Raw genomic sequence first — 15244 nt, 5'->3', positions numbered from 1 at the left:
AGTAAAATGTTGGCAGAATTCAACCTTCTTCATTATCTCCACAACTAGTTCATCTCAATTTATGTCTTGGTTGGCATAATTTAAATGATATCATTCCAAAATTGTTCCAAAATTTCATAAAATATCTCTGGCAGTGTCATCTTTATGGTGTGCAGAGCTGTAAATTTAGTATTTTGGAGCAATGCTAATCTGGTCTGTGCTTTAGCTTCTTTTATACATGTAGAAAATCCAACTATGAATCTGAGCATTTGGCCCCAAGAGAAACCTCAAGATTTGATAGATGAGCTGATGTCAGTCCTAAAAAAAATCCCTAACTTTAATAAATTACCAAATTGTATCAAGTCTAAGACGTCACTGAATGTAAGATGCACCATTATGTACTGCTTAGAGAGAAAAACTGCCCAAAATGGACAATCTAATATATGGTCCCAGCATCAAGCCAGAACTCAATATGTTTCAGTATTGGCACAAAGGAGAAATAAATTCCCAACCGAAAGAAGATAGCAAAGAAATTTGCCTGTTTTACTCCTTGAACCACAAAGGTGGTCCTCATGAAGGTTTAATTTCTGAATTCACACCAATGGGGTGGACCAAAAGCTTCAGACAAAACTTTAATTTAAGGAGCTGTCAGCTTAGTAGGGTCTCACGTGTCTGGAAGAAGTAAGAACAAATTATTTCTGGAAGGAAGCAACTTCAACTCAGATGGAGAACAACTGTAAGACATTCTGATATCAGAGATGTTAAAATATAAAGAAGCATGCATCCTAGAATGAAATTATTATAGTAGTGTCTTCCATAACTTTTGTAAACCTTTTTTGAAACTGTTTTCACTGGAGAAAATCAATCATCACCACAGTAGTCTTCTGATATTACATTAGGCCAATAATCCACTTATTCATAGTACATGTATGCGAGACCTGCACACACAACCTGAATAAGAAGAATAAGAAGAGGTTTAAAATATTTTGTGCTATCATTGTTCCTTATTAAAGCTTTTAAATATGTCATCAGAGATCACCCAACTGTTTATACACCTATAATTTAACTATTGTAAATGAAAAGTTCTTAAACAAGCTGTATTTTTTTAATTCCAAAACTTATAAAGAAAACATATTAAATAAAATACAAGGTGGTATTTTTGTTATTGTTTATGGAAGGTTTCTACTTCAGCAAATGGGTGTTTTCCATCATCTTCTATCATATCTCTTCGGAAAACGTAAATTGAACATTAAAGTTCATGTTTCCTTATTTTTAAAGGTGTAAATTCCCATGGTAATTTTACTCTGTCATGTAAATTATATGTGTTTTCTTGGTAAAGAATTTGCTATAAAGTCATGAAAATAAAACATATCAGACATTTAATATAGACTGTATAGTACAGTAGATACCTTCATATTGGTGTTGCTTTTTAAAATAATTGAGTTTCAGCCCTCCCTATACTAAGAAGCATTGAAGCCTCTGATATCCCAAGATTATTAAGCACGTTATTAAAATGGCTTCATAGTTAACTTCAAAACATGTCAATTTAATTTTTGTATTTTAAATCAATGTATACCTTAAAAATAAGACACTAGCAATTCTCTCTAAAATAATTACCTATGAACAATAAAATTAAAATATCCTAGTCATATCTCTCTGTTTATCCATCTACCTATCTATACACTGACAAGAGCATTTAAACACAAATCCACAGGTATCTGTGAATTCAAGGAAAGCTGGAAACTCCTTGAATTGTAAAATTCAAAGTGTTGTATTCTGATTGATAATTATTTCCCAGCACCAGAGACAGATCTTAATTTAGGGCATAAAACAAAGTAGTTTAAAATTTAAATTTATTTTAGCAATTTGATAAATTATAAGTTTAAATTTTCTCTAAGGTTTCATTAATTGAGTCTTTTTTGCACTTGAGAAATAGATGTATTGAGCATATGGACTTTAATACATATGCACACATTTCTAGGCACATGTATGCATGCAAACTCACATGCAACAAACATGTACTGAGAAACTAGCTGGTATAAGCATCACACAAAACATTGGAGAAATATTATACTAAGCATTATCTTGATGAATAAACAACTAGTACCCCTGTTATATAGCTGTAAATTTGTGTTAAGTGCACTACAGTATATGAGATTATTAAATCAGTTGTTAGCCATCTTAATATTCAGTCAGGCCCAAAATATACATGAATGTCAAGGATAAATGTTAAGGATGAATGAAACTTTTGTCTTCTTTTTTTATTTTTAAATATTTTATAGCTTCCCAAGAGTTATTGATTCGTCCATGAAATGCCTTTTCAGCTACTGCTACTTTTGGAGATATTTATTATTCATCCACTTGAAGTCAAATTAGAGTCATTTCTATTGATAAATTACCTGTTGTATTTCTGGAGAAAATAATCTAGAATCCAGTGAGAAAAATCTAAGTAATGTTGTTTATAATAAGAAGTGCATATCTACAGCTTTCTCTGTCACCATGAGTTGGTGGACAACATTTCCTTTCCTCCTTTGCTTGACCTTTTACATTGAATAATATTGGGAAAAAATTTACAGTGTAAAATATTAAAATTACAATGTGATGAAAACAAGTGGAATTAGATTTCTCTTTATGTAGTTTGGCAACTAATTGAATTTGCTAAATATTTAAAATAATTTGCAACTATTTTCCCTCCCCCAAATTGTTTCATTATTTATGAAATTCAGCTTTTTAATAACCTAAAGGGGTAGAATATCAAAAATGACAGCAGAGATCAAATAGCTGAATACATATATGGTTCACTACCTCACCTATCTCTGTCTTTTCTACATGAAATCAAATTTCCTAAGATTTTTACATTATTAGCATTTCAATCTTGGGAGACATTTATGGGGTTAAAATGGAGAGTGAAATAAATGGAAAGCTGAAATGTGATGCCTTCTGTTTCTGCTGTATTGGAAGAGAATCAAATACTAAATAAGGCCTTTAGCAACGTGATATTTCTGGCCAAATGATGGATATCTTGACTTTTTGTTGTTACAAAAGGAAGCAATTTATTTAACTTCTTTCTTTCCTCCCATTCTTTCTGGCTTATTAGCCTCATTTCATTTCCATAAATTATCCCACTGAAAGAGGAAATGGTTAATTGAAGATTGCTTCCTTAAAAACATTATTTCTTGTCATTAACAGCTGCAACATATTGTAATATGTGTTATTCAAACACACTGTGATGCTTTAAAAATAATTTTAATGTTCTCAATTATTTTGCTCTAACTATTCACTTCAACCCATAAGAATTCATTATGCCAATTTAACAACTCACCCTTCTTGTCTACTAGTAATATTCATGACAAAAGTTTGTATTCAAAATCATTGCTTTCTAAGTATGAAAAGTAGTTTTAAATTGATTACAATGAGATTGCTTTCTTTCTGGAAAAATTACTTATTGGCATAGACATCATTTAGAGATATAGGTGTCCCTGGAGATATGAGAATACATTCATATATAATTTCTCAAATATCTTTCTCTTCTTATTATCCCATATTTGAAATTTTTGATTTTGGAGTACACTTGATTCATCATCATCATCTTCTACCATATCTCAAGTCAACTCTTGTAACATTATAAAACTTAACAAATTTAGAAGACTTGAAATGTTTACAGTGCAATAATGTATTCTGTCATAATGAGGGTTGTAAACCCTATGCCATTTTTAATTGATTAAACTCTTAATCATTTATGTAATTATGATAACTCTGTATCTTGAAAATGTCAAAGTTACACGAGATTTCAGCTTTTAAATGCAGAGTAAATTGTTCCCTGGATTTGCCATTTAGCAAACATCAGCTAAGGGTTTATGACTACCTTGTGCCCAAATTGTGGAACACACAGTATGAGGGAGATAATCAGATTAATAAAAAATTGTAACAAATAAGACTACAGGTGCTCTAAAAATACATATAAAACGAGATTTTTTGAAAGCATAGAAGAAGCACTACTTCTTTTTGGTACGAATGAGAGAGCAGAATTGCTGCTGGGAAGGAGTTCATAATTTGTCTTATTAGGGCTTCTCAAAAAGGATTTTAATTTTTGAATAAACAGTTGAAACTATCACAAGAACAGCAATAACAATAATATCACCTCACATATTTATGACTACCTCTGTATCCAGACATGATACTATTATTTGTATGTAGATATATTTTAATAACAAAAAATATTTAAGGGGATTATAAAAAGTATATGCTGTCTGTAATTGATAAGTGACCTAATACATTTCAGACAATTTGCAATTGTTTGATTAAAAGCAAAGATAGGATAAAGGCAGCAATAATGTCACACAAAGCAGATGTACTGACAGAGAACAAAACCAGGCATGTGACAAGAACATATTTACTAAGAACATATTTACTAAGAACAAAACCAGGCATGTGACAAGAACATATTTACTAAGAACATATTTACTAAGAAGTTATAAGGGTAAGACATAAATTTGTCTAATGGGTTTTTTCAGCCAATGTGGGGGGAGAAATATGGTCAACTGGTGAGTCACAAAGTTCATTAAAAAATTCAGTTGTTCAAGCGAATCTCAATAATTCCTAAAAACTAACATTAGAAAAATTTCTCAAAGATGAACACCATAGTCAACAACATTGGGACATAAACACAGTGAACAAATCCATAGAGTATTGCTTATGGGTTCCCTCAACATAGATCAGAGGGACCCCACTCAACAGGATTCAGTAAAATCAATTATATCATGGGATTAACACAATGTGTTTCATGTAAACTGCTCTTGGTTCAACTATAATCCAGACAGATTTTAGATTAGATTTACCTGTATGTGCAAGATTTCATATCCTTCAGGAAATCTTTAATCAACAATGTTTTCTCAGGTGAGCTTTTGATTTATATTGTGTATTTATGAGTTCAACAGTATATGCTCTGAAAAATACTTATAGTGCAGCTATATTCTATGCCACCATTTCTATGCAGAGCTGTTTGCTTTAATAACAGTCAAAATGATAGTGTATTTGGCATCCAAAAAATTGTAAATCTAATAAGTTTAGAAGTCAAGAATCAAAACGTTGTTCCTGTTTGTTAAATTTTTTTTTTTTTTTTTTTGAGAGAAAGAGAGGGAAAGAACGAGACAGAGATGGGGGTAAAGGGGCATGGGGGGGAAGAAAGGAGGGAGAAAAGAAGAGAGAGAAAAACATATTGTTATTAGACCCCTAATGTTTCCTATGTTGTACAAAATTTACTCAAGCGGTTGGGATAGAAGGGTCAGAAAAGGGAATGGATATTTACTCAGTGCCTTCCAGTAGTCTATTGTGTGTAAGATCGGCTGCAAGGATATATTGTACCACATGGGGAATATAGCCAATATTTGGTAATAACTGTAAATAGAGTGTAACTGGTAAGAATTGTATAAAAATAAATGTAAAATTAAAAATTAAATAAGATATTTATTGAGTATCTGTTTATAAGGTATCAGGTGTGGAGAAATTAACAGAAAAAATGTTTACAGGGTGTGACATCAAAGCACCCAAATATATGAATGCTTGGCTGAGGCCACTTTAAATGAAAGTTCTGGTCCTAAATTAAAAATTGCTGATGATAGAAACATTCTACTGCAGAGGAATTAAGAGAAACAAATGTATTCAGAAGATATTTAGTTTTTTCCATTTTTTTGGCAATGGTCGCAGAATCTAACAACATACAGTAGGAGACTCTCAAACCAAAGAAAGAGAGTAGTACCTCTGCATACTAAGACTGATAGTTAATATGACAGGACTTTTAGCTTCACTGCTTACTAACTAGAAGATTTTATTTTGCTTTCAATTTCGACAAAGGAGAGGAAGAAAGGGCCAACTTAGAGGGGAATGAATTCTTAAGGTATTGGCAAGAGTAGTTATTAAGACACCAAGACAGTGAACCAAATTCACCAGTTGTGCTTCTTATCTTACTCAGGTGGGAAAGTATTTGAATATCATGATATTTCTTGAAGTCCATGGCCTATTGCTATATTAAAACAAAAACAACTTGGTATAAATTTATTAGATTCTACTATAGATAAGTAACAGATGAAATATTTTTTAAATTCAAGAAACATTTACTACTAAGAGAATTCTTTTCTTTTAATGGGTTTTGGGAAACATTTGCTGTCACCAGAGATCTTGGAGAGAAACTAAAAACTAAGCAGATTTCCCAAGACTCTAGAGGTGAAAGAAAGCTCTCTATGGATCAGTTAGAATGATTAAATTAATTGAGAAGACAAACAGTGACTTTTTTGAAAATGTGCCTAATAGATGATTCATTTATATTAAGCTCTATTATGTCTTATTATACAAGTTACATTGCTTTTCTTATCTGTGTATCAACTAATGTACTGAAGGATTTATACAGAGCTCTATGTTTGAGAGCAATAACTTATTTATACCTTAGATTTCTATAGATATCTATAGTAACTTGGACAAATTAGATGAGAGACAAGTCAAGTATTATCATAAATTTCTACAAGAAAACTAGACCTGAGAGGCATGGCTGGCAAGACAGAAGATACTGGTGGATAACCATATTGTTTGTCTCTAAATCCAGCTGATTTTTTTCTGTGTTATCATGCTGTCATATATCTTGTGATTCAGTAATATGTAGATACTGAATGAAAAGCTACTTCCTAAAAGTAATAGGATTTCTTTTTTTAATTAAATATTTTTTTATGTTTTTATTTTATTGGAGTCAGAACACAACATGAAATCCACCCTTTTAACAAAATTTGAAGTATTGTTCACTGTAGGCATAATGTTGTATAGCAGATCTCAAGATCTCATTTATCTTGCATAACTAAAATGTTATACCCATTGACTAGCAACTCCCCATTTCCCTTTCCCCCCGCCCCTAGCAACCACCATTCTACTATGTGCTTCTACGAGTTTTTACTACTTTAAATACCTCATCTAAGTGGAATCATGCAGTATTTGTTTTTCTGTGACTGGCTTATTTCACTTAGCATGTCTTCAAGTTTCATCCATGTTGTTGCATATTGCAGATTTCCACCTTTTTTAAGGTTGCATAATATTACAAGTAAATAATTTCTAAATCAAGTTTAAACTGCACAACCATTAGCAGAAAAAAAAAATGCATTCTATGTAAACTCTAAAGACCTCTGTGACAAGGCATTCTAATTATTCATGATAGCTCCTGAATCACAGATCTTCCAGCTCGTGTTGGACATAGACACTCAATTCATCTTTATCCAAGGAAGCAGATGTCTTGCAAACTAGCACAGCAACATGTGCCATATCTGTTCAATCAAAGATATACTAATAATTTCAGAGGGAAAAGAAAAACACTACCATAGTGCATGTATATATTGACACACAGATATACATATCTCCAACATGAAATAAACTGTGACTTGGAATCAGTTAAATATTGTTTCTTTACATTTCAGTCATTTCCTGTTTTTTATTATTTCTAGGGGATTGATCTTTCAAATAAGAAGAGATAGATACTTGCCAATATTAGAAGAGTTTTGTTTCACACCTGGAACAATAAAAGAAAAAGCACTGGGATTGACATCCCTGGAGATAGCAAATGCAGGCAGAAGGTTGACTATAGGTAGGGTGAGAATAGGAGATGATGGCCATAGGCTGTGTACGGGAATTGGATGGAAGCAGGATTTTGGAAAGCTTTAAACTTAGAGCAAATCATACTGTCTATGACAGACAGAAGTACTCAGATAGTTATAACAAGAGTAAAACTGTCAAAGTGATGCAGAAAAAGGGGGAAACATTTTTTTAATTAAAAATCTAGCTGAGTTTGAAGAAGAAAGCAAAAATTTTTCATCTGTCTACACTGTCAGCCCTCTATGCATGTGAAAATATATTTATTTTCTAAATTAATTTAATGAGTTCCAGATTGTACAGGATGTCATAATGGAAACAGGATTAAACAAGATAATGAGTTTTTTTTTCTCTAAATGAGTTTTACCTAGACGCCCCGTGTCGTGCTTTTGATCTTAACTGTGTTTCATTTACCACATTGAAGGAGGTTACATAAAGGGTAAAATAATAGAAACTTAATCAGGAAACAGGATTTCTTATTGCTGCATTTTATTATATACTCTTGCCATATTCTTTAGCCTAATTCTTGAAAATAATAAAAGATGTGTCATTTTAAAATAAGGACAGTTGAAACCACATTTCATCATAATTGTGCATCTTTCTTCTGGACCATCCCAAACATTTCACACCAATTGATCTTCAGATCAAACTTGTAGATTATTTAAGGGTTATTGGTGGGGAGTATAAACTTCCTGAACTCTACCTTCTGTAAAATACTAGATAAATATTACTGGCTGGTAAATTTGATTTTACAGATGAAACACAAACACAAAAAGGCAAAATTAAGTTCTCAGAAATGGACTCTTATTTCCAAAAACCCAATCGAATAACTTTTCTGCTGGAGAATTGTGGCAGAAATTCACTGGCACCATTAGTCAGGGCATAGAGTTTTACAATGAAAATAATATCTTGGAGAGTATTATCATGGCATATAAATGTATAGTTATACTGCACACATGACTGATTTTGTTAATGTAATGCTATTTTCTGGTAGACAAATCTCTGTATATGCTTTATATAACCCATACCGAAATAATTAGTCTATTTAGGTAGACACTTGAATTCTGAAACCTTGTCATTTCTGCCATCTTCAATCAAATTGGAAAAGACTTCCAACTTGGCAACAAATTCATCTCCTGAATTTCTGAATAAATACTTTGGAAAGTTGAGTTTACTTCTCTAACATTTTCTCATTTCATTTCCTCATCATTGGCCAGATAATCACCATGGCCACAGCTTTGAAGAAAGAATCATCTATGGAGTAGAAAATAGTAGCACGTTCCTGGAATGCAGTCCAAAATCACAGCGAGCTCTGGTCTATTGGCAATTCCAGAGGCGAAATGAAGAGCGAAAAGAAGAGGTATAGGAAAGAAACTGACTGGATTAATTCTATATGACATATGCCGTTAAGTGACCCCAGCATGGTTGACTTGAGAGGGGAAAAAAAGTACTGTGAATATTTATTCTTTTCTTAACATACCAATACTCATTCATTAAACAAGTATTAATTGAAGGCTGATTTTATGACAGGCTTTGTGCTAGGAGTTAGAGAAACAAAGGTGAACTGGTAAGAGTTTTGTCTCAGAAGCTGTTTGGGGATATATTTTAGAGACTTCTTCTTTCTTCCTTGAGTTATCTACAAAACAATTATGTTATCTACATTCGTATACAAAAAAAAAATCTAATCCTTCTACTAATTTTAATTTTTGTTCAATTAATCCTGCTATCCAAACATGTTTTCCTTTCTCCATTAACTTCCTCCTCAAATGGGAAGGGGCAGTTAAGGGAAAGGAGTAGTAGATTTTGGATAAAGGATCTGAGGTCCAATTATGAACTCTGATGTGAACTGTGCATGTAGTTTCACACAAATCTTCCTCCTCAATGGATCCATTTATTCCTCTGTAAAATTTAAAAAAAATATATACATAGAAAATCTCAAGTGAGTACTCTGAGCCTTTAAAACTTTTTAAAAAGCATTAAATAGGGTAACCATAGTATGTAGGTGATTTGTGAATGTACAATGTGCAGACAATTTTACAAACATAATCTGAATGTAGAAGTAAAAGTCCTTCCGTTATCTCTTTTGACAGTTGAAGCAGTCTTTAAACATGTAATCACATCATATAAATGTTAAGGTTGATTTTATATATTACCAGCTTTGGCTTTCAGAGATCTCTTTTGTAAACTGTATTCAAAATAAAAGTGAGGTCAGACATATTAAATAGCCTATCTTCATGTCACATCTAAGACTTAGGAAATTGAATAAATAAGTAAGCATGCAACCCCATGTTTTTTCTGGTTGCTCAACTGCTGAACTTATTCTATTTTTTCAAACCTTATTATAAATTTATTCTAATGCGTTGTTTTCTAGTATCATGTTTCTGTATTTCCAATTCCAATATTCAGTGTTAACTTTCTCTTATATTTATATACCTTATTTCAAATTTATAAAGTATATCTTTGTCCTTTCATCCCATTATCTTGATTACTTTAAATTATTATGAAAAATTCTGTTAAGACAATAGACAACCAATATTTTGCAATACTTCTTAAAAACAATTGGAAGAAATTTATAACTCTTTTCCCTGATAGGAAAATGCTATCATTTCTCTTAAACTAGAAATTTTATTAACTATTAAAATGTGTCTCAGTACACAGTCTAAATTTTTGCTGAGACAGAGTTTTGGAGCCTGTATTTCTTGTAAATATGTATGATTTTACTACATCTTTTCTTTTGCTAGATCAGAGTGGATGATCATATCATCAGGACCGAACAAGGCCTTCTATTGCGTAGTCTGCAGCGGAAGGATTCAGGCAATTACCTCTGTCATGCCGTGGAACACGGATTCATGCAAACTCTTCTTAAAGTGACCCTGGAAGTCATTGACACAGAGCATTTGGAAGAGCTTCTTCATAAAGATGATGATGGAGATGGCTCTAAGACCAAAGAAATTTCCAACAGCATGACACCTAGCCAGAAGGTCTGGTACAGAGACTTCATGCAACTCATCAACCACCCCAACCTGAACACAATGGATGAGTTCTGTGAACAAGTTTGGAAAAGGGACCGAAAACAGCGTCGGCAAAGGCCAGGACATACCCAAGGGAACAGTAACAAATGGAAGCACTTACAGGAAAATAAGAAAGGTAGAAACAGGAGGACCCACGAATTTGAGAGGGCACCCAGGAGTGTCTGAGCTGCATTACCTCTAGAAACCTCAAACAAGTAGAAACTTGCCTAGACAATAACTGGAAAAAATGCAATATACATGAACTTTTTTCATGGCATTATGTGGATGTTTACAATGGTGGGAAGTGCAACTGAGTTCCACCAATTATAAATTAAGTCCATGAGTAACATTACTAACAGGCTTTCTTCCTAATACCAACACTTAATAGAGGTCAGGTGAACGCAGATGTTCACGCTAGTGACTTAATGTTTCCTATGAGATTTCACTATACCGGTTTCGCTTTCTTCTTTGCCTGAGAAATAAAAATGTCATTTGCCATGTTGCCATCTAAAGAAGAAAAACTGCATCAGCAAAGCCATTTTATTGAACTAGAAGTTTTAAACTGCATGGATTTACTAAGCTGATGAATATTCCAAAACACTGTTGGATTCAAGGATATTTTTTGTCTACCAGCACTCGTGTTTATATGTACTGGAGGAGTAAAATGATACTGAATTAAACGGTCTGTGGAAATATGAAAACCATAAACCATCCATCATCCAGAAGAAAAATGGAATACACTGATCTACTACTGATGTCTTCTTCCAGCTTTGATCTAAAGATGTATTTTATTAAAACTATAATTTAAATGTACCATGACAAATATGCAGAAAAAAATAGCTCTTTTCTAAGCTAGAGTAGGTTTTTGTCTTACAATTATTGTGCTATGTAGTTTTTGTTTTTAAAAACTCCAGTTGTGTGCTGCTTTTTTTAAAACGTTTTCAGTTTTGCAAGAGGAATAACCAATATTGTCCTAGAAACACATATACATCATTAACAACTAATTCCTAAAATCTGGATATAAATTATGCTTTATTTCTCTGAGGAATTTAAAAAAAAAAACACTTCCCCTTCTTCAAATATTATCTAAATTAATTAAAACCTGCATAATGTTCTTAGAAAAACAGAGCATTTAACTGGAAAAAAAAGAGAAGAAAGAAATAGATTTGTAAATGCATTTTCTTGTACCTAATGGATCAACAAAGAGAAAAGGAACTGCATATTTCATGCAAATAGTAAGCATTGGTTTAATTTAATGTTAATAGAAAATGTCTTAATTCTGCGCTTGAATTCCTGCCTGATATCTGAGACATAAAAACTCTCTCTCATGACTCCATTTGGAATTTTATCTGTCACTTAATTTTTTTGAGAAGAGAGATATCAGTAATATTCAGAACAACCTCCTAAAAGCAAATTTGCCAACTCTGTTTACATTTTTATCAGCTGCCTCTTATCTCACCTTGTTTAAGACAATTATCTGTCTAAAGAACACATGACTCTTTTCAGGTCAATGGGAGTGACTTTTATACAAACTATTTTCCAGGACATGGCTCACACTTAAAACATGTAAAGCTCTTTGTCTCCTGCAACAACTTACAAAATAAGATAAAAGATTATTAATTAAGGGCTTGCCTGCTTCATTGTCCTAAGATGATTCTTTGAGAATCATTGACTTCAAGATGTATAAGACCTTCAGCATTGCAATGCAGTTTCTTTTGCACTGCACTCATCTTTCCAAGAATTCCTCTCTGGGTCCTTCATCATGCACAAAAATGCAAAGGAAACATCTTATTGCTAATTAATGAAAGCAACATTGAAATTCTAACTCTAGCTGTCTTGGGATTCTAATTAACTCAGCATTAATTTCTCACCTCAGACTACAGTGAATTTTTTTAAAATTCTCTATCAGCTGAAATATTTCACAGATGGAAGCTCATGTTTCAGTTTTAAAGATTACTTTGAATAAATGATTTTTTGACATTTGTTTCAAATGGGAGCCTAAAAATATTCTACATTCAATTTTAGGCTCCAATGATTAATACAGTGTTACTTTTAGAAGTACATCCTCAAATGGTAGCTGAATTTTAAATTATTTGAAGGACAGACTCCTGTAGAGGAAAAAAAAAATGTTTGAGATATAAATCAAAGAACCAAGAATACTCCAAAAACAGGTCATTTAAAAATTTTTCATAGAGTATCTTAACTGTACTAAAATTCAGTGTTGCATTTTATTCTAAATTTGCAGCTGAAACAAATTTATTTGCAATAACAGAAGTATCTTATTTCTTATTAGTCCTCAAAAATAAAGGATTTGAAGGGGTAGAGATTGTATAACTTCAGGGATGCCTTCCAATATCTGAATGCATTTTGTTTAGCATTATGAAATACCCATAGAAAGAATGTGTAGATTTCAACTAACAGAAACAAAAACAAATCCACTGACATGTCATTATAAATCATCAGGTCTAAGTTTTCAAAGAAAATTATAGATATAACATGCAGGTAAATAAGTCTTATTACAGTCATAATCTTCTGCCAATGTGTATTGAGGTGGGCAGTTTGCACAAAAAGTAATTAATGTCCCATTTAATTCAGTTTCAATAGACTGACTTATGCACGTATCATCAGAGTTGAAACTTTGTTAAGAGACTAATGTGACCTTGAACAGATTATTACAGCAATCTTAAAATAGGAAAAAGGTACAGCACAGCAGAGAAATTATGGCCCAGTTGAAATCAAACGCAAAATGTAAATGTACACTTACTGCTACATTTTATGTATTATTTAGTGATTTTCAGTGGTATGTGTTTAATATTTTTGCTACCTACACATTAGGCAAAAGAGATGTAAATAATTTTGAAAAGAAGAGGAAGGACAGTGTAAAATGCAACTTTTTATAGGTACTCCATTTCAGTGTGTTCAACATCATCCTAAAATGCAAGATTTTCCCACATAGGTAACAAGGTGGCTTATGTGCTATTTAAGGACAGAAGCTGTGTGCCCATTCAATCAGCATGTTTTTTGCCAGGTAGTAAATATGTTCCATATCTGTATTTATCATTGCATTTCAGATGGGAACTAGAAAACTGGAGAGAAAAATGTAATGAAACTGCTGCTGTAAATTATTCCTTTTAGCATGTATTCAGTTGCTAAATACACATTTCTTCAAAATATTTGAATTCAGATGTCTTTACTATTCCATGTAGCATATAGTGTCAAGGAACATAAGTTTAGCAAAGGTTGAGAACCAAAGTCAGGTTGCTAGCAGATTTCTTCATTGTAGTCATCTGTAAACTGAGCTCTATACTTATGGAGATGATGTGAATTTAATGCCCTTTAAATTAAATACTGTTATTTTATGCCATACTTAAAAAGCAAATATGGGGATGAAATTCTTTAATGTGTCATTATCATAATCAGTTTGGTTTCATTCTGGATCAACAAAGATGCCTGATAATTGTTATTGAAATTGCCTATCCTGAAGGTCATAAGCAAGCATTTTATTAATATAGAGTGATTAGTATAACATTTTGAAATCTTTGTTTTATGAATTCATTTTTTAAACACTATCTGTGTTCACTTTAATGGAAATCTGTCAGGTTTCATGGCTTCAAAGACACGTAACAAATAGGATTCAACATCAGTGTTATAATGTGTTAGAGATAAGTTGGCCTAATGCCAAAGACATCCATGCTTCTTATTTTAATTTTGTTTGAAATAATTATTTAAAGTCAATGTTAATGTTTGCAAAATACATGTTTCCATAAAGAAGAAAGCATTTTTCAAAAAGTCTGCAAAATCCTATTAGTTTGATTTGTAACAATTTTTATAGTAATTAATTAAAGAAACATACTTTTTAAAGTTAATATACTAAGAGGACCTATACATGAAAGAGAGAAAGAAGCCACAGAAATCGTGCCTCATATAGTATGGCCATTTTCACAGTCAACCTGACCAGAGAAGACAGCTTGGTTTTCATTTCAAACATGCAAGCACACACAGGCAGAGGCAGAGGTACCAAATCAAACTAAACTAAAAAAAAAAAAAAAAAAAAAAAAGGATTTTGAATATAAAGGATTTGGACTTTTATCTTATTTTTTAACACCTTTTTTGGAGCATAATTGCTTTACAGTGGTGTGTTACTTTCTTCTTTATAACAAAGTGAATCAGTTATACATATACATATATCTCCATATCTCCTCCTGCTTGCATATCCCTCCCACCCTCCCTATCCCACCCCTCTAGGTGGTCACAAAGCACTGAGCTGATCTTCCTGTTCTATGCAGCTGCTTCCCACTAGCTATCTATTTTACATTTGGCAGTGTATATATGTCCATGCCACTCTCTCACTTCATCCCAGCTTATCCTTCCCCCTCCCTATGTCCTCAAGGCCATTCTCTATGGCTGCGTCTTGTTTCCTGTCCTGCTCCTAGGTTCTTCAGAACCTTTTTTTTTTTTTTTTTTAGATTCCATATATTTGTGTTAGCATACGATATTTGTTTTTCTCTTTCTGACTTACTTCACTCTGTATGACAGACTCTAGGTCCATCCACCTCACTACAAATAACTCAATTTTGTTTCTTTTTATGGCTGAGTAATATTCCATTGTATATATGTGCCACATCTGT

General features: G+C 32.4%; 1 protein-coding gene across 4 annotated transcripts in view; it reads left to right on the top strand.

Moving 5' to 3' along the window:
• The window catches only part of SEMA3A (semaphorin 3A), a 502916-nt gene extending 487874 nt beyond the window's left edge, over positions 1 to 15042 (top strand). For all 4 annotated transcript variants that reach the window (XM_082398309.1, XM_082398310.1, XM_082398307.1 and 1 more), the window contains 2 exons: positions 8823 to 8965; positions 10347 to 15042. In XM_082398309.1, coding sequence (XP_082254435.1) covers positions 8823 to 8965; positions 10347 to 10802 — 599 coding nt within the window. In that variant the 3' untranslated portion in view covers positions 10803 to 15042. The remainder of the gene's footprint in view (positions 1 to 8822; positions 8966 to 10346) is intronic.
• The last annotated feature ends 202 nt before the right edge of the window (positions 15043 to 15244 follow it).

This window comes from Balaenoptera borealis, assembly GCF_965194805.1.
Source record: "Balaenoptera borealis genome assembly, chromosome: 7".
NCBI classification, from domain to species: domain Eukaryota; kingdom Metazoa; phylum Chordata; class Mammalia; order Artiodactyla; family Balaenopteridae; genus Balaenoptera; species Balaenoptera borealis.
This window is presented reverse-complemented; position numbering and strand designations above follow the sequence as displayed.